This window comes from Archocentrus centrarchus, chromosome 12 (genome assembly GCF_007364275.1).
Source record: "Archocentrus centrarchus isolate MPI-CPG fArcCen1 chromosome 12, fArcCen1, whole genome shotgun sequence".
Lineage (NCBI taxonomy): Eukaryota > Metazoa > Chordata > Actinopteri > Cichliformes > Cichlidae > Archocentrus > Archocentrus centrarchus.
This window is the reverse complement of record NC_044357.1, coordinates 9,277,918-9,299,283: the sequence shown is the minus strand read 5'-3', so window position 1 is coordinate 9,299,283 and position 21,366 is coordinate 9,277,918. Positions and strand designations below refer to the sequence as shown.

The 21,366-nt window shown below is 40.9% G+C and overlaps 1 protein-coding gene across 1 annotated transcript; it reads left to right on the top strand.

The window, feature by feature from the left end:
• The first annotated feature begins 2,682 nt into the window (after positions 1-2,682).
• On the top strand, positions 2,683-21,087 carry LOC115789500 (fibroblast growth factor 10-like). The gene is made up of 3 exons (XM_030742944.1): positions 2,683-4,015; positions 17,568-17,671; positions 20,341-21,087. The coding sequence occupies exons 1-3, from the start codon at positions 3,580-3,582 to the stop codon at positions 20,539-20,541; spliced, it is 741 nt and encodes a 246-aa protein (XP_030598804.1). The 5' UTR covers positions 2,683-3,579; the 3' UTR covers positions 20,542-21,087.
• Positions 21,088-21,366: the final 279 nt, after the last annotated feature.

Genomic DNA, 21,366 nt, shown 5'->3' with positions numbered 1-21,366 from the left:
ATGGTAGGGGGCGCTGGTGATCCCAGGGACTCTACGACTCCTCGGCGGCAAGCTACCATAAACAGTTAGCAAGGCCAGTTAGTTTTTCCTGTTGCTTGGCCTTATGTTCAACATGGAAGATTACATAACTCAACTGAAAGAATTTTCTAAACTGGACTTTCAATCGAAGCAGAAGATAATAATTAAAGGAAGACCAACACCGGAGCTAAAAGGTTTGCTTCAGACTATGTTAATGTTAAACAAAACAACTGTTGCCAATCAAATGGTGAATAAGCTATATGTTTGTAAATCTGATGTGATGACGTCAGTGCCTCACCAGTCACGACCCTCACCGCACGTCACTGGTGGAATTACGCCGTAATTATTTTTAATTTCGCCGTAATTATTTTTACTACGGCTGAATTATTTTTAAATTCCGCCGTAATTATTTTTAATTCTGCCGTAATTATTTTTACTACGACTGAATTAAAAATAATAATGGCGTAATTAAAAATAATTACGGCGGATTTAAAAATAATTACGGTGTAATTCCACATAGCTAAAATTTACTTACAGGATAGTTACGGCCTAAGGGCGGGCCTTAAAAGAAAGCGTTACCCATTATAGTATGGGAAATTTACGGGAAAATACTAATATGGGAGGGGGCAGGACAGAGGGGTAAAATATGGTAGTTTCTTGGCCAAAATGGGAGACTTGACAGGTATGCTCTAGGCCTGTGCGATTGCAGCATTGCAAAGTTTTTGTGATGCCTGATTGCATCCATGTGAGAACAGTGCGAATAACTGCCCATTAAGTTTTCAGCCATGAGTACATGTAGTGTTTTTCTGCACATTACACATGTCAGGCAGCACCTACAACAAATTATGTCCAAAAGTGAGAACCAGTCAGATGTCCAGCTGTGGACGATATCCCAGCTGGATTTTTACCATCATTGCAAAGAAGATTATATCGAGCTTGAAAACTATGAGTAAAATTTTTCCCATTTAATGGATGAAATGATTTGAGGCAAACATACTAATGAAAACGAATGAAAATAATTAGTTGCAGTCTTCCTTTTTCAAGTCCATAAAAAGAGAAGACCAGAGGAAAAAGTGAAAACAGTGCAGTGCACATGCAGGATTGTCTGTTGCCTATTACTTAAAAATAAGTACTAAATTTATACAGTGACTGATCATCATTTCATCATGACATTCTGTAGAGAGGTTGGCCTTCACCAAATCAATCTTCACCATCTGGGAAGTCGGGACCTCAGTGGGAAAGACAAGGCTGTAAAGCTGACATGAACGACAGATTGCTGGCAGCACCCAACATCTGTCCGTTCTCAGCTAGAGTTACCACCACAGAGGGAAATACTGGCTGACTGTAAGTTTACAGGTTGTTCTTACACGGTTATTTCTGTGCACCGGTTCATCCCCAAATGGAATTGTTTAAAAATCTAAGTGATGAATTCGCCTACCTTGAATCTGTCCGTGGCATACCACTGACAGGCGCGAACTGTCACAGCAATAATACCAAATAAACTAAGAAGGAGAGAAGAAGAGGAGGAGATGTGGTTGTTGTCTGACAATGTGAAAAGGAAATTAAACAATGCTGAAACCAGACAGTAGACCTGGATTCTTGAAAGGTGAAATGCAGCACACCACACGTAAGGTCCAATTGTTACCCAAACACAGAGAGATGTTCCGAAGATTAAGCCTTAAGTGACTGAGGTCGAGGAATTGCTACATACTAGTCAAAACAGCTGAGGGAAAGTTGAGGAACATTGACTCATCTCAAAACTATTTTTTTTTTTTTTTTTGCATTTTTAAATCAGAAAGAGAAAGTCTGTCAGGAAACCATGTGTCATGGGTCATGGGTGGGTTGGTGGGGTGGGGGTAAGTTTTTTACTTCTCTCTCTTCTCTCTAAACGAAGATGCAATAAGGGAAAATTAGCTGTTTATCCCAAGTTTTTACACTGGTTTAAAACAAGACATTGATGTCATGATTTGGCCTTTATTCAGTCAGAGATTCATCAATGAGCTGACCATTTACAGCAGATTGTTAAACAGATTTGACGGCTGTATTTAGGCAACATTGGAGCATTGGAGTTTGGCCAGTGTTTAGTATTTCAGACGGTTTGTTACATTTGAAAAAAAAGTGCCCTAATCAAGGGGAAATTAAGATCAGAAAGATGGATGACACTGTGAAATGAAGAGGGAGAGATGAAGGGCTCGCTTTCCTTTTTTCTAACCTGCTGTGCTCAACTAGTGGTCTGGGAAGGGGAGGAGAAAGAGAAATGGGGGAGAGGGAGGGAAGGCGAAAACAGGGTGGGACAGAACACCCCACCCCCCACTCCCCGCTTCCCTCTCCCGCACAAACATATGTAGACACACACACACGCACACATGCACACACGTTCACATAAATGCACACAGCCCTTCAAAGCCAAGTGGTTTTAATAGGCGTCCAATTACACTAAGAGATGACATCTGGGGAACTGCAGCAGATAAATAAGGTGAAAGGAAAGACAAGATTCAGTCACCTCAGAGAAACTCCAGATAACCAGGGAGAACACCGCTGATAGATAGATAGGAGAGAGAGAGGGAGAGGCAAAGGAAAGAGGGAGGGGGCCAAAGGAGAGGGAGCCACACACGGGAGGAAAGAAGAGAGGCAACGCGCCGCTCCAGCATTCAGACTCTGAGAGGCAAGGACAGAGGAGAGACAGGGAGCTCAGCTCACTGACAGACGCACTGCAAGAGAAGGGAGAAAGACGAGAGCTCGCGGGGTCAGTTACACACTGAAGTAACTTCAAACCAGCTCGGACAAAACAAGAGAAACAAAGAAAAAAAGAAGAAAAGAAAGTCTGGATTCTGTGACGTCTTCTTTTTTTTTTTGTTGCCTGGACATTTCATGAGAAGCAGCATTTTTATTTTTTCTTGCTTGTTTTATTTATTTCATTTTTTTACTAAGCACTTTGACATCTTTTACTTAACCTGCTTTTCTCCTGCCAGTACTGAAGGAGATAAATCATCTGGGACACGTGTGTGTGTGGAGTAGATTTTTAAGAGCATATGAATGAACTGATGGTGTGTGTTTTTGTCTTTGGACGTGAGAGTGCCCGTTAAAACTTTGAAAAGGGATTTTGAGTGAGTTTGTGTGAGGAACGAGGAGCAAAGAGTGGCAGTCTCAGGAGGAGAGGAAAGAGGTGGAGGCGAGAGGTCCTTGAAGAGCGCGCCTAGTAGTTCTCGCTGTGAGGTGATCTGAGTTATGGTTGTTGACGCATTCCTGTGGCGCTGGTGAGGAATAAACAGCACTGAGGACTACAGCAGAGTCAGCCACAGCGCTGCGGGCTTCACCATTACCACCCGCTACATCACCACTGATATTCCTGATAAACCTACATCTGCCACAGCAGTCACACTGTCTTCACCCCAGCTGTTCTACAGGTTTTAACACCTACAGTCCCAGTGAGGTTGGGGTTTCCCAAACAGAGGAGGTTTAGCTGGGGGGAGTTTCTCCCACTCTCGTTCCCTCTCCCTGCACCCAGCTCAGCATGCCCCAGCCCCTGAGCACCTCCACAGCTCTCCCAGCTCCACTACCATGTGTAGATGGACAGTGACACAAGGTGCACCGGCCGCCTGGTTCTCCTCCTGCCCCTGCTGCAGACCTTCTTCACTCCTCTCCCTCACCTTGCTACTCCTGTTTCTCCTGCTCGGACCATCCTCCTCCTCTCCGTTGTCCTTTTCATCTGAAAACAGCCACAATGCACCAGGAGGGACTTCTCCTCACTTCTTCGTCTCATATCCGCCACCGTCCTCGTCACCCACACCGCTTCACGCATCCTCTGCAAGGTTGCCACGGGCGACCAATGTGTCATCGTCGTCCGCGACGGTCATCGGCCGGCACGTGCGAAGCAGCTACAAGCATCTACAAGGAGACGTGCGCAGGCGGAAACTGTTCTCCTACCAGAAATTCTTCCTTCGCATTGGCAAGGAGGGAAAGGTTAACGGCACCAAAAGTGAGGACGATCCATACAGTAAGTCATCTCCCTTAGGTCCTGAAATGAGTCTGCATATCCTTTCTGTTACAAGCAACTTTTAACCACAGAAACAGCAACTTGTGAAAATCAATTTGATATTCAAGACAAATCTTTCTTTTTAGACTTTTTGAAGGCAATCAAAGATAATACAAGAGCGGCCAAACACATCCTCAGTATCTGTCAGTGAGACCTCTGTGTTAAAAGCCACACTGGTTGTCTTCCACTTCATCTCGTGTGTTTATCAGTGGCAACTGATGTTTCCTTGCTTCTCCTCTCTGGTCAACCATGCACTTTCAGACAGGTAACTGGGCTATAGAACAAATAGCAGAGCTGCATGCCTGCAGCCCTTTCACCATGTGTAGAGGCAGGCATATTGCCTGACTACAAAGAGTATGGGAAAGAAGAGCATGCATGCATGACAGTAGAAGAGGAGAAGAGGGAAAAAAAACAAGTAAGCCGGGCAGATAAAAAAAAAAAGAGATGATCCACTGGAACCAATTAGAAATTGCCCAGAGAAAGTTCTTCCCCTTTGAGGAAATATCTAAAACACAGCTATTACTAAACTCCTGCGGAGAATGACAAGTACACTCATTCCTTGCTGCTATTGTGCTGCACCTATAATAGTGTTGGACATATGCTAACTATGAGGTTGTACTGACTCAGATATAAAGTAATAACCAAGCGGTTCCTGCTCCCTTTTTTTTCCCTGGTTGTGCATTTTGCGGGCAGGGAAATCTGATTTTAACCTTTATTTATCCTGAGAAGGGTCACTGAGCACACATGCTTATTTGTCAGCACCACTCAGCCTCACATTCACACAGTTCCTCTTTCACACTCCCAGTCCTTCTGTTGCTGGGAACTCAGTAACTCTAGTATTTTAAAAGCACCTTGAAGTACCTCAATTGTACTTTCTAAGGGAGAAAAGTATGAATGCATGCATCACTGCAAAATACACAAGTAAAGTGGGAAAACGAATTTATGGCAATGGCTCTATTTTGGTTTCTTTAAAAAAATATTTAAAAAATGCAAAATAGCCAGATGGTATCATACAAATCTCAAAGCATCCGATCTGTACTCCAGCTAATCTAAATACTTTTAACGACTTGCAAGGCTCATCATAATCAGTTATGACTGATCCAGAACAGAAAATCAGCTGTTATCATTTTGTAGTGCACAGTTTTATCTTCTCGTTAAGCACATCTGGAAGTTCTCCAAGTCTGCCAGAGTCTTTTGGCCTGTGAGCACTACAGAATAACTGCATGGCCTACGGACATATTGACAGTAGTTGTTGAGTGAGAACAGAACATTGCTCCCACCATTTACCTGCCCGCAGTCTGCCAGCGAGTTCACTGAATTAGATGGGTGATGTCCAAAACACGAGCTAATGTCTTTATTATTACAGAACAGGCACTAGCTGCATTACTGCATAGTTCTTTTTTTTTTTTTTTTTTTTTGAAATGCATGATGTCAAGTGTCTGTGTACTTGTTCTAAACTGGTCTTTATCACTCACACACCTTCATACACATGTCACAGCGGTGCATGCATCTGTACGCGAGGTTCTGGTGCTGCACAAGCCTCGCCTGCTGCACACACACACACACACACACACACACACACACACACACACACACACACACACACACACACACACACACACACATACACATGCTTGAGCACAGAGAGGCCAGTCTTGCACATGGCCTCCATATGGCAAAGCCCACTTTTATTAGGGCCAGGGCCAGTGTGAATATGTGTGCGTGTGTGTGCCACTCAGACACCAAGGCTCTGCCAGACATGGCTGAAGGAATTTCAATTAGCGTCTCTTCCTCCCTCCCCTCGCCTGCAGTCCTCTCTGACACACACACACACACACACACACACACACACACACACACACACACACACACACACACACACACACACACACACACACACACACACACGCACACCTTTTGCACACATGCACAGAAAGAGCTCAGCCATTAGGTTGCAACGTGTCACTAACTATAATGGCATCAGGTCATGGCATTAGAGGCACAATCCATCAATTTCAGCAGCTCTTGCCACTTGATTATTTTAGGAAATAGGTAAGAACCTTCCAGGGAGAAAAGGAAATCTTAATATGAGAACATGGTCATGCAGGTTAAACCTTTCAGGCCATATTTTGTCTTGGCAGCATATTTAGAAAGCATTTCATCAAGCTGTATCGACCTGATGGTAAGTGCAGATGTTCAACATGTTTCAGACTGAGAGATGGTTGTGAATTTGGTAATTAAATAATGTGTGTGTCTGTCCAATATCAAACCATACTGTATGTTCAGGTGCTAGTTCTTATGTAGTATGACTATGCACAAGCTTGCAAGTAGAGCACCGTGTATGCTTACAGTAATACTCCCACTGACTGCCATTTTTTATATACTCATTTTTTCTGTACTCTGAAATAAGCAAAGAATAAATTGTACCCTTCAAACTAAACCAAACAGAATATAATTCAGTTCTATTCCCCTAATGGTGATCATGGATGTGTTTTCACATTCTAGACAGCGTATGACTGTTCCTGCCCAGAAGTGTTCTGGTGTGTTTGTGCACATCCAAGTTTTAAACACACTTTCTGTTTATTTTTATACTTCAGATTATAACAATGCTCATTTATATTGTGATGCTTTTCAAGCTACACGCAGATTTTTGGACAAATTGGTTCTCTGATGCCGGTTTCTGGCTTGCATCTATTGGAAACATATGACATAATGTAAAGCAAACTTTCTCTACATGCAACATCCTATATAACATCCCACACACAAAAGAGTGCACTCAAGTTTCTCCAGAGTGTAAACTCAGGTGTGTAAGTCAACCCGAGAACTTCCTTTGCTAAAATGTGGCACTTCTTCAGGAAAGCATTATATTGAAAAAGTAACGAGGGGGTTAATTGCCGTGGTTATCGTAGTCTAATAGTCTGGTAATGTTCAGGAAGTCAGATCGCAAATGAGTGTCATTAGATGGTGTCAGAGGTGATGAAGAAGTTTTAGTTTCAGCTCCGGGGTCGAGGCTCTCCTCCACAGCGGAGCCTTGCTAATGATCTTGTCAGAGCTGAGGCCAGCACATCACTCAGGCTTTAGAGAATCGTGCATTCTGATATGTTATGAGCTAAATGCCCATCTATCCATCTCACCTCATAAGGCGTTTTCAAATGAGTCGTTCTGGTCTCAGTTTGGAAAACTTTTGGGGCTGCCACGTGATTAGCATCCATCCTCCCGCTGACCGTAAGGAACAAGACTGTCCTTGTTTCCTTCCCTCCATTTTGTCCACAGACTGTCACATCTTGTTTACAAACAAACGACTAACACAGTGTAATAAATGGATGTGCGCTTGCAGTTGGACTGCAGACTTGCGCTTGTGAGTAGCTCAGATACTGTTGAACGGTGCCAACGTGACAGCAGCTGGAGCTTTGATTCTCATTGTAAAAGCTGCCACACACACCGATGGTTATCTATCACGCATCAATCACTGAGCTGTCATGGAAGAATCAATCCACAATTTTAGACTCTTAATACTCTGGATATCATTCTGATTTAGAGCAGGGTTTCTCTGTCTGGGATAATTACATGGGTCTGCCCCCTCTTGTTTGACCTCTACCTATTGACCTGAGTCAGGAAGCACTGCTAATGGAAAGGTCAGCACTACAAGTAGTGTATCACTTTTGGTTGCACTCTGCCAGTGTCAGTTTTTTGTTGCTAAGAGAGAAAAAATTCATGCTCACAAGTCTCCAAGAGACAGAAATTAATGAAGTCTACACTACATTTGTATCTGTAATGATGCATTCATATCCAGATATTCTTTTTGTATCTATTTGGAAGTCAGTGCCAAAGGTAAAATGTTCCTTCACTCAAATTAACTTGTTTTAGGTGCGTGTATCCTGAAACCAGACAAATAAAGGACTCTCTGCAACAGTAAAGAAATGTTTTAGGGCAATTCCAGATAATACAGGAAAAAGTTAAAAATTACTTTACTACACTTTCACAACATTAGGAAAACTGGACTGTTACAAAAACACTGGGGGTTGCACTCTGTGTTGCAAAAAAAGCAAATATGCTTTAGAAATGCAATAATCAGACTGTTTCTGTGGAATAAATTTGGGCTTTGAACTGTGTACGTATTTAAAACCACATGCATTTGTTCATCTCCATACTTTGCATCTATAAACCTTCAATGAGCCAGCAAGGTGAGAGCCAAATAAAAATGCAACAAGTGCTGGCACTTCCTGGATCTTGAGATCCAGTAAGTCAGTCTTTTGCTTTTCCGTTTTTGGATTTCTCTATTTTGCTGCCTTGGTCTGTCCCTCGATGGGATGCTTGATGAGCATATTTAGGGTCATCGTGGGAAAAGGTAACAGTGCGGGCCATAAAAGAGACTTATGAGGAGGTACTGGAAGTACCAGAGGTTAATGTCAGCATTGGTTTTCATTTAAAGTTACTCTGACATCTTCATGGACTCTTCTCCCCAGCAGCTGTAAATAAAAAGGGCGCGCAAACATCGCTGAAGAAGCTAGTTCAGGAAAAACTGAAACGGGTGCTCTTAAGGGCCAACATCAACAGTTACATTCAGCTGTACTCTGAAAACGTACAAGAAGCATATACTATCTACATTTCTTCCTTTTGACCTTTAATTCAGTTACAACTTTAATCTTGTTTACATGCAGGATCCCACTGAGGATGCCCTTTGTTAGTTATACACAAAAATAATGGAAAAGAGCATTCACAGTAAATGAGTGAAATTAGAGTCTTCCCGTGGATGTGCGACTGTGATCAACTGTTTTGGTTTCGTACTGCACATCTTCCCTGTGATTTTTTTTTTAAACATCTCAAATGCAGCAAGAGTCTGGATCAAATCATGTCACTTTTGAATTATGACTCATTTTGCTGTAATCTGTGGTGCAAACGTTCCGGGATCCCTTACAAGGGAGAAGCATTTCCAAGGCTCCCCTTAGAATCTTCATTAAGCATCTCCCTACTACCATTCATACTGTTAGATGCAATTAGAGCTGTTTGTATTCTAAAACCTTTCACCTTAAAGGCTTCAGACCTTTAAGGTGAAAGCATTTCAGTTTGAGTGCTCAGCGCTCGCTTCATGTGTGCCAGCACCCGATGACACATGACGCATTCTGGCTTTCTGAAAACCAAACTGAATGCAACTGTCTGCATATTTTATCAATTTAGATCATTTAGGCTTTTAGCATCACTTGATGATGTGGACTCTCTCTAATATTGCAAGCCAGCTGGCTAATAAGCAAAGCCACATGGCAGCAGCAAGGCTTTTTGCACCCTTTCACAGCAGTTTTGTGTATCACAGTCATATCGGAGTTTGCGTTTGCTCAGAGATGATGTGGGTGTGAGTACTGGCTACAATATGCGTCTAATTGGGATAAATGCCCCACATTAGCACATTTAATATTTTGCAGACTCTTTGGTGCAGATCCACCCCCCCAGGGAGCTCCAGGTCCCACTTTCAGAGATTAGAGAATTTAAAATTTGTTGTAATTTAGAGGGGAAAAAGGTAGGAGTTGCTATATTAAATCCCTTCACTATTTATATTCCATTCATTCAGTGGTCTCACACATACAGGGATAAGACTATGAGTGCCCTTTAACCCATTACTATCCAAACGGTGTCATTTCTGGAGCACTCACTGTTGTTTGGCTGACTCAGGAATAGTAACACATGCATGCTGACAGTAACACCTCCACAGTTAATAAAAGTTTCTCGTTAAGATATTTCTTTGTTTCAGTGCTGTTTTTGTTTAACTTTTTGGGTTTTTTTTTTTTTTTTGCAAAGAGTCACTGAGGACAATGACAGGATCTGTCTTCCTTTACTATTTACACACTTCCTGTCATCACCACTTGATATCTTCCCATAAATTTACTCCCTTGTCGATTAATGCGTCAGCTACAACAAGATGGAAGAGCCAGATTTCCGTAGGCAGACCAAGGCAGTCCTGCCACAAACCCAATTGGGCACCACCTTAAACAAAAGTCTTTCAGCAACAAATTATGTTTTTGTAAGATCTTCCGCTGCTTTGGAGCACTTCAGCTCAGCGAAGAGAGGGCCAAACATCAAGAGTCGATTACTATCCGCAAAACCTTTTTCATTGTGTATATTTTGTGGATGATTCCTGAAGAACACAATCTTACGTATACTGGAGAGTGGGTGAGACAGAATGAAAAGCAGGAGGAGATACTCAGATACACAACAAGGTTTCAGTAACTGCTCAGATTCTTACTCGACTATAAAAAGTTTGGGATGAATTTTTTATTTTCATGCACTGGCAAAGGGGTTACAAATATGTTGATTGAAAGATCGTCTGCAATGTGGACCGGCTTATTTAAAATTTGGGTAGAAGTTTTAGATATATCACGAGACATTACATTTTACCTGCCCGCAAAGGTTCATATTATTCATATGGAATAATTGACAGCATCAATGCAAACACATTGCCCATTCAGAAAGTACTTGAGTCAAAAATTGCACAATCTGAAGAAAAATATCATTATTTTAACCATTTTTTCTTTTATTGAAGTATAAAGAACATTTTTATTTATCAAATGGACAGAAACTGCAGTAAAATACATTTCTATTAAATAAGGTAACCCTGCATTTACTGTACACATTAATTCAGTCACAGCTGAACAGTCCATCATTACACCATTATGCTACAGTCACAGTTGGGAAAACAGTGTTTGGAGACCATAGCATGAATAAAATTATCCTGTGTGTAATGAAATTGGGGTATCGTTGCCTTTCAAGGACAGGGACTAGATCTGCAACCACTTGCAATCAAGACAGCGATAAGATATCAGTCAGTCTGAACTGGTCTGGTATCAGTAAGCAGTTGAGTCAATTTGGCAATTACACGCAGTGTTTTTGTGAATCAACAGTTAACTGTGATAAATCAATGCTGTTGCCCATTCGGTGCAGACTGATCAGATTAATTGCAATGTGTGCCAATCTGTCAGAGAGAGACTGCAGTCACCTGGACCACAATTGCACAGGTTACCTAGTGGGAGGCAACCTGTGCAGTTGCCTTGCAAATGAAAGTGGTCGCATTGTCTAATTGCAATCGGTCACCAAATGCGAAAAAATTTAGTGCAATCATGAGACAAACACTGATGTTTCCTGCTTTTACTCTAGCATGACTGAGCCATCAACTGTGCTTAACAGTGACCTCTTTTTTTGGACACGTCAACTTTGTATTCAGCTCTTTAGATGTAAAAACATTAGACATTTGAATGGTTGATGGACAGAAAATGGCAAATGACTGGACATATGAAACTTTGGTTCATGATTTTTGGTGAGATGAGGATTCAGGACTTTTCTTTGTCATGCAGAATCACACTGAATATCGTTGGCTTTTTGACTTTAGACATCCACAGATATAAAACACATTTCTTTGTTTCCTTTTTGGTCATTTAACACACCAATTATTTACTCAAGGAATACTTACCCTCTGAAAGTTTTTTTTAAGAAACTATATTATAGTATATTTTTACAAGATTTTTTTCTACTAGTAGAGATGCTGTAAAATGTTCAGATGAAGCCCAATGCAGAAAGTGTCATGTTTGTGCGAGCCTGGTGCCTCTGAACAGGCTGAATTCACGGCCAGTAAAGCAGTGGGAGGTGGAGAATAGCATCTGTGACAGATAACATCCAGGGCTGCTGCCATATAGACACCACGTGCTTTAGGATAAGCCCCCACCAAAGACACACACACACACACACACACACACACACACACACACACACACACACACACACACACACACACACCTCACCCCTAACCCTGCTACACACACACACACACACACACACACACACTGCATAAAATTGAGCCCCCTTAATGGAGTCATCAAAGGTAGTGCTCTGAGTTGAGGCCGGAGAAGCATCTGAACAGTCTGGTTGTTTAAACAGAGCTGTCAGGAATGCCGGCTCATTACTCTGTGTGTGCTTGTGTGCATTAAAGTGTGTGTGTTCTGAATGTGTACAAACATTAATACATGTGCAAGCGGAGACAAAGAAGAAAGAGCAGAGCAGAGAGCGGATGTGTCGAGCTGAATAATTTTTGTGCATGTCAGCGGGTAATATTAGTGGTGTAATATAAGGAAGATCTCTAAACGCTGAGAGTCCATCGGCAACAACTCTAACCACAACAGTTGGGCAACACCGCGCTGGCAGCTGAACTGTAAATGAAAAATGTGTGAAATGCAGACGACCGTCACAGCACTCTGCCTGAAAACATGACTCCTGCTGTGTCAGGCCTGTGAATGGTTTTGACAGAAACTGGCAGCTCAGGCACTTTATCATGTTACAAAGTCAACCGCGTTTAAGGAATCACAGTTTCTCAGGTGGTTTTCCTCTCAATCAAATCATGGTTAACATCACCGTGAATTTCTCCTGGCTGCTCTTAAGCGGGCGTGACTTGCTGTTGGTCTCACTGATTACAAACTTCATGTTATCTCTTGGCTAGACCTCTGGCATTTAAATGTTTTCACTCAGGCGATCATAGCAAGGCCAGTCGTGAAATCAGATGTAGTTTTAACAGTGTGCGGTTTTCTCTATTTCTCTACATGTTGATGTGAACGCTTCAGTCAGGAAAGGAAATAAAACCACTGCCCAGGCGAGAGTAATCTAATACAGCGAGTGCAGGTCAAACAGAAAAGGCCAAACATCATTTATTTAATCTAATGTTTACACCGTAAATCAAATATGTGCAAAATAAAATCTGAAAGGAAATCAATTTACCAAAAGTTCCATTTGTAGAAAAATTCTCATCATATTGGAAATCAGAAACAGGCCTCTGTTCTCTCAGCGTTCATGTAGTCTGTCAGCTCGGCGCGCTTAGATGTGGCCACTTAACACAAGAAGATACTGCTGTCAACCACATCAGTCTAAACAAATACCTCAGTGCTCCCCAAAATACACAACATACTGCAGTTTCTGCCCTAAACCCAATATCTTTACAAGCAATCTGCACAACTGAGAGATGGTTGTTTATAAGTCTGAGAGAGAACAAAGAGAGAAATAAATAATGCAAACAAAATAGTCTAATCCTGATAAAAATGTGGCCTCCGAGGCCGCACCAAATTAAAAGGACATTTTTTTTCCTATTTTTGTGACCAAAAAAATATCTGATTTGGTGGTGTATTTCCCCCCTTTTTGAATTCTTCTGTTCTTTTGTATCTTTTCCCACTGGATTTTCTTTTCTTTGGAGTCTTTGGTGGTTGCCTGTATGTAAACTCTCATGTCACTGTGAATACGAAATGTCGTCAGTCACTCTGCTGCTTGTTTCAAAGAGAAAAATGATCTTAGTGTTTAGACCTCAGCGCATGAAAGGTTCCTATTAAATCTTTTTTAAAAGAAATACATAATAGGGTCTTTTTTTCTTCATGAGAATTTTGTTTCCTGGATGTTGCATTTATCTAAAAAGGGTGAGAGAAATCAGTCACTGCTGAAGTAAAAATAGCAAAGTCAGAGGTTCATCCAAATATCAGAGCATTGGAGGCAGAATAAAAGAACAAAAGCTATTTCCACTCCTGCTCACAAAGAGGAGTTCATGACACAAACTACTCCACAAGTGACAATGTTTCACAATGCAGAGCAAGCCCTCTCCAAGCTGTGGACACGCAGTAGACCCACTCACAGCTGGTCACCGTGTCGAGGTCACAAAGTGAACAACCACAGTATAATCTTCAAAAAGCCCCTGGATAAACAGTGGAAACATTTTCACAACCTCCTGTAACCTTTAGGTTCAGCTGGAGTCTAACTGACCATGTTTCCAGAAGTGGCTGACCAGGGGTCGGTGGGAGGTCTGCCAGTGTGTGTGTTCCTGTGTGTGAGTGCGTCTTTTTAATATTTGTGTGACCCTGCTGATCTGCATCAGCTAGAAGTCCTAATGATCGGGACAGAATGTACCTCTCAGTCTGATGCTTCATCTTTAGATTAGATTTGATTCATTTTATTGTCATTGCACAGAGTACAAAATTTGTATCAATCCTAGAGGTGCCTGCACATGTAATATGCAGAAGTACAATATAATAATATATATATTATATAATACAATAGAGCAGCTGAGTTATATTGCACAGTAGAATATGTACTTTGTAATGCAAGAGTGAAGCTGATCTTGAATCTGCTGATTTCAAAAGTATTTTACAGTGTAAACACTGACATATTAACATATTAACCTAGACTTTCTATTACCAATAACCCTATGGCTACCTATCCAGTGACTCCATTCTATAAGATCAACACACTAGTAACAACAGCTTTAACTTAACTGGGAAACAAACACAGCTTTAAAGCCAAGTGTGACTGCAACCTGTATGGGAAATAATACGAGGATGAGGAAGAACCAAGAGGTTCTAGCGCAAAGAAAAAGTGATAACAGATGAAAACAGAAAGAGCACTGTAGTAAAGACGACGGGAAGAAATGAAAACAGATGGATGAAAATGCACATCTCCCTTGCTTTAATTTCTGTTTTCATGCACTTTGTTTAAAAGTGGAAAATTACAAATAGGAAATGGGACAGGTGGGAAAGACATGGCAAGTTAATCATGACATCGGTAAAGCATGTGGCTTATATGTCTTTTAAAGCTTCTCCTCCACTGGAGACGACAGACACGCCCGACCTTATTCCAGTGCTGTGTTAAAAAACAGACTCGAAACTTAACATTAAGTAATGAGATGATGAATCGAGTGAGCAACAGGATTTTTCCCCACAGACGTCTGTTACAGTAAATCAGACCTCATTTCGCAAATGGTAGAATTGCTGACCATTACCAAAATGCATGTGTAAGACACTTACTGTAGCGCTGGCTTCACTTTTCTGAACTGGATGCTACGTCTGTCCTTTATATACTTTACTGCTTCATTGCACCTTCTTCTTCTGTGGTGGTTTTATATCAGTCGACTGACGGCTGATTGATAGTCGGTCCACTAGGGTGAACAAACGGCAGCAGATGGAAAAACTCAACACTTATTCCCATTTTCTTTGGTTATGTAAATCTGGTTGAAGTTTTTTGTCAAATTTAGATGGAAATCTGGTTGAGAAATCCTCTTGCCTTTTAAGCAGAAATTGGAGAGACTGAGGGACCTATTGTAACAACAATAGAAACCCCCAAAAAAATGTGGAAAATTAAAACATCACCAACAATCATGATCAGTCAATTCAGCAATTACTATGGAAAATCAGTCATTATGGCTTAAATTCATGAAACCTGTTCTTGTGAGCTCAGATTTGGCAATTAAACACTGTTAAGGTCATTATGAAGCAGTTAATGAACAGTTTCTTCCTTGTTAGAAGGCCGGGCTGTGTTTACTCAAACTCGTAGCTCTGTCAGTTACAGTCTGACGAGCAGAGACCATTTTGGCGTGCTGTTATGAAAGTTGAACTATTGCCCAGTTACACACGAATGTTTTGCCTTTGGTAGTTCTTTAAAAAAAATGTTGAGAGCAGCAAATGACCATGCCTTTTAAATTAAGTAAAGTTTGTGCCTTTTTTTTTTTTTTTTTTTGCTTTTAGTGCCAGATCATAAAACTCCTCTTTGCACTTAAAACATAATTTATAATAAAGATGTTGGGCTGAGATCCAAGGGGTGCAGGGAGGGAAATAACAGAGAGAAAAAAATTAACAGAAAAAAAATGCACATTAACAAGACACCAAAAAGGCAAGGTGTTGAGTGAGAGGGTAAAATAATAAAATGCAATTTTAAGGGCAGCTTAGGCCCAGAGGTTAAAGTTAGTCTGACACAAGCTCAGGTCCTGTTTTTTCTCCTCGCATTACTGCCAACTGTTGTTGCTGCAATTTAAGCCTTTTGTTGCAGCCAGGCTTTTTCACTCACAGGCACACAGGCTGCTTCTGGTAACTGGTGCAGGGCCCATAAAAGAGCCCTGTGCTTTTGGTTTTAGACAAACCACATCAAATGGGAGGAGGAGGGTTTGAACAGGTGGACCGGCCTGTAGCACAGCACAGACAGATCTTTTTTTTAATGGATCACAGCTCAGAAATGTCAGCTGGAACATTTTGAACCTGATAGATTAGCGCTGTGTTGTGGCACATGCCTGTGTGAGTAATGGACTTCACACAGCACGCCTGCATGATGCACCACGGAGCTACAAAAATCTTCTTAAAGTTCTTGAAATTTAACAGTCGGCCATGCGAGTGATCTGCAAAGATAAATGCATCGGACAAGCACAACATTTAAAGCGATGACCAAATGCAATTTTTAAAAAATCACATTTCATCAGGTGGATTTTAGGCCTTGTTCATTCTAAAAATCCTTTTGCAATGACAATTAAGAGAAACTAGAAAATGATAAAGTGCAGTCACTGAAAGAGATACAACCTTTATATAGATTTTGTATAACACTGAGCTGTAGGCTCCCCTCAAATCCCCTCAGATCTGACCATTATAAAAATCAGAAGGCTGCAGGAAGTTCTAAATCTCTGAGTATATAAGAAGAAGGTTAAGGGCAGCGAAGGGTCATCTAGTTAAAAGACAGGCATGAGGCAGTTGAGAGGACAAACTGAGAGACACAACATTCATGCTTTTTTTTTTTAACTACCTCACAACCAAATTATAGCTAACTTATGAAAATATGCATTTAATTTAGTTTATCTGAAAGAGACCACTAGAAATATTATAATAATTATAAGAGTTATCCTAATTTTCTATCCTGGGAATTTCTGCAACCAGTCTCCCCTTCCTACTGCCTCTTCAGCTAATCACCTCATCCTCTGATCATTTTATGGCCTGGTGTAACTGACTTTAGGGTGAGAAGAAAGGGCCGGCAACCACAGCTTAAATCAGTAATTGGTTGAGGCTTGAAAACTGATACGAATGCTTTGACCTCTTGCCAGTCTGGCAGGCAGAAAGCCTCTCTCCGTCCTGTCCGTGTGCCTGCCAGCCTGCCTGCACTCCCCTGGTCAGAAAAACAAACACAGAACGCAGAAATGTTTTTTCCTGGCTAACACCTTGGTCCCAGAGCATACAGCCCACAAGCTAACCAGCAAATGAGCAGGGGGCAAGAGGCCGGGCTGAGGTTTGTCACACGGTGGGGGTGGGGGGCACTAGAGTTCACTTGTGAGAGAATCTGAGATTAAAAAAAAAATACTGCAAAATTAATTAATTAAAATATATACAATTGTAGCAGCCTTCTGTGGCATGCAGACAAAAATACAGTTTGTTTTTTTCACATTTCAAACTAAAAGCACTGGTGCCAAATACTTACTTTTCTTCTGTTTGATGCCATCTCTCTGTTACATACTGTCATTGGTAACAACTTTATGGTGTCAGATGTGAAGACTTTCAGTGCTTGAATATAAATGTAATGTAATGAAAAGTTCTTGCTTTTGGAGACAGATGGAGCCAAATATAAATAAAAGGAACCTGGAACCTCTCCATGGTCCTGTTCCAGACTATAACTAAAAAAAATGTAACTATCTGAGTAAATAACCCACACAAAAGCTGACCTATTTGTCTCCCTGTCCCTGCTGCACCAGGTATTTTGGAGATCAAATCAGTGGATGTGGGAGTGGTGGCCATCAGGGGCCTCAGCAGCAACCACTACCTGGCAATCAGGAAGAACGGAGTTCTATATGGAGCGGTAAGTCTTAGCACTGTTTAACTTTTTGACCTGTCCTTTTTATTTAACGTAGACATACCTGTAATATGTTTTATTCTTGGAGTCTAATAGGGTAGCTTTAGAGTCAAAGTTCATAAACATCCTTATTTATCTCATGCTGAGCCTTGGTGCAGCCAATCAGTTCATCCACTCTCTACAACAAATCGTTTCACCTCCTCTCCCTTTAAGCCAACTTTCCTCTGATTGGTTGTTTCTCACAAACAGAAGGTTTGAACAGCTGGTGGGTGGAGATGCCCGAGAAAACCATTTTAAGGATATACCCCTATGAAATAATGTAGATCCACAGTAAAAGTAGAAAAAACTGAAACCGAGTGTTGTAGATGTTAGACAATATGATTTATATCATACCTCTATGCACTTTACCATGCTATGCCCCTGTGCAAATATGGTCCAGCAACAGTCTACAAGGCCAGAACTTTTCAGAAGATTCAAAAAGTTGCATATCCCAATAAGAGAGCTGTACCCTGTAATTCACAAGGATGCCCATCAATTGGTTTGGATGAAATTCTTAACTACATTTAAGAGCAACTCAATCACCTTTGTATACGAGTCCACTTTAAGAGATTTACTTTACTTCAGATTTACTTTTTGCAATAACATTTCTGCAGTTTTCTGATTGTTAAATTCAACTGATGATGGTAAAATTAAAAAAAGAAAAAAGACATTTTTCTCTCTAAAGTGGTGGCTCTGTGGCTTTGAAGTTTCGTGAATGCTTTATAAAACAATGGACAAGGCTATAAGATTCACTGTTCCAGAAATAGGAACCACAGTTACTCTCCTCTACCTACCTCTCCTCTCCGCTCCATTCAGAACCAGGAAACACAATCCTTCAGTTTCTCTGTTCTGCTTCAGTCTCTCTGGGTACAGCAGCCCTCGTTTTATCTGTCCCCTCTCCCTCTCCCTTCTTTTCTTCATTTGATTCTATCTCCTTCCCCCCACCCCCACCCCTCTTTTCCTTACTTTGAAAGACCTGATTTTCAGCATGTCTCTGTGGAGCCGCACAACAGATGAAATGACACACGGTAGAAAAGACAGAAAATAAAAAGAGGCATTTTGTTGCATGGCCTGAAACTGAATTCCCATGACGTCTTCTCCTCAGCGCAACACAAGCCATAGTAGCACAGCGGCGAAGGGCAGGCATTCGATTACACTTGATGGGTTTACACAGTGACTTCTTTATCCGGTGGTAATCAATTGAATTCATTGTTTCAGATTGGCAGATTAAAGCTCGTAGGTGACACCACCACAAGATTTTCTTGTCTATTAAGATCTGATGTAATTATCACTTCATTACTTTGAAATAAAAATTCATTTCATTTTGAGACTAAATCTATCCTTAACCATAGCTGCTACTTCCCTAACTCTAACCTTAGCCTTTAAACACATCTTCATCTTAAAACTAAACCATTTACAATATGGGGACTTACTTTTTGTACCCATGTGACTTTAAACCGACTTAGATTCCTACATCACGCGCACGCACACTATTTAACTGTACTGCATATTGTTCATAAAATATTCTCAGTTTGCTCTGGGAACATTCAGTTTTACTTCTGGATCCAATTTGAACAGCTGTGGTGGAGAGAGCGCGAGGGAGAGATACTGGCCATTAGAGAGTGTGCGTGTGTGTGTGTGTGTGTGTAGCAAGTACATTTTTGCTTGCGAATATCAACTGTTAGCCCTAAGCAGGAGGGCAGCTTCCAGTAAACTTACAAATGAATCCCTCTCAGATCATTTTCTCTTCATTTACCAGTGGGTGGCCACTGCGGTAATGTAAGCCACAAAGTTAGTGTCACGATGCTCTTTGCTTGGCACTAAGCCTGAACCTTTGAGAAGTTACACTAACCTCTCAGCCCACAACCCATCCCACCACCATACAACCATCCAAACTACAACAATCCAGATTTCATGTCCAGCCTTTACAATTGGAGAAGGCAGTGGAGATTGTTCTTAAGCAATGGCTGACCATTTGTTGTTGCATGTTGTCATAAGAAGTATTGCCAGGTTATTGCTGTGCTCTGACAAAGCCCTGAAGATCCATTAAGAAAACAAACAAACAAAGAATGTTGCACCTCATCTCTAAATCAATTTAATTGTCCACAATGTCCCTGCTTGTCATATCATCCAAATTAAATATAAAAAGCTTGTCTGTGCAGCATATTAAGCTGTGAAAAACAGGTAGTCTTTTCCCTCCCACTGCCAAAAATAATGTAATAGAAGGCTTTTAATGTAGATGTGAAAGCATTCTTGGTGATTGACTGGTAAAAATTTGATTGAATTGCAGCAAATTGACCAACCAGTACAGTTTATCTTGTAGCTATGGCTGTACAAGGGTCAAAAAAAAAAAAAAAGCTACACATTGAACTTTGTTTGTGAAGACATTTCACTTCTCATCCAAGAGGTTATTTCAGTTCTAAAAGCTGGTGGTGTTTGACCCACCCAATGTCCAGTTACCTTCAACTCAAGCACTTAAGGCTACCATGATCTGGATGACTGAAAACCTACACAGACACATCTGGCATAGAAGTTTCAAGTCACTGTCCACAGAGTAGAGGTGCAAAGAAGAAAACCTTAAAAAGCAACATTTATAACCAGACTTTAAATATAATCTATAATCTTCTCCTCCGCAGAGGGAGTATGGTCCAGACTGCCGTCTAATTGAACGCATCGAGGAGAACAAGTACAACACCTACGCTTCAGCTGAGTGGCTCAACAAGGACAAACGCATGTTTGTGGGACTGAACGCCAAGGGAAAGCCAATGAAAGGAAAGAAGACACGGAGGAAAAACACAGCCACTCACTTCCTGCCTATCGTGGTACAACCACGATGATTGGGCAAACCAGCCAAGGGAGAGCTGTGCAGACTGCAGGCTAGTGGACGTTTTTGAAACTACAGTGATGGCTACATTGGACAGATCCAAACCTGACCAGTATGATGCACTGAGGAGGAAAAGAAAGGAAACAAATGGACATTTTATCTCAGTTGGATAAAGACATTTCTATTTTTAAAGAAAGAAATAAGATATATCACTATACAATGTATATATTATTTTCTGTTTTAAGTTATAAAGTACACTGGCATGGTAAAAATATGAAAAGAAATTACTTCTGTGCCAAAATGTGATACAGTAACTCACATTTTTAGATTTGTGTACATGTGAAGTCAGTGACTGGGAAGAAATGACAAAAGAGAAAACGTGGGAAAGGAGAGGAAGGTAGAGGAAGTATTAGCAGAAAGGTGACTGACAGAAGGAAAAGACGAGACAGGCAGGGAAAAAAGGTTGTGTTCAGTCACGGAGGTACCAACACAGCAACAAGTCTAACACTATCATGTTTTTTCTTCAAATTTATTTATTTTGTGTAATATTTAACAAAAAAACAACAAAATACGAAAAAGACAGTCCTGTCTTTTTTTTTTTTTTTTTTACCATGTATGCTTCTCTTTTTGAATACTAATCATTTAAACCTGAATAAATACAAAGAATATATTTGTCTTTAACCTGTATGGCTGACTTTGGTTATTTTCATTTTCATTGTTTGTTCTTTTGCAGAAACATGGTAAAAACAGAAATAAATGCACACTTCATTTAACATATAAACTAAATTACATCAGTTTTCACTCACCCATCCAAATCCTTGAATTCAGGTGTTCCAAT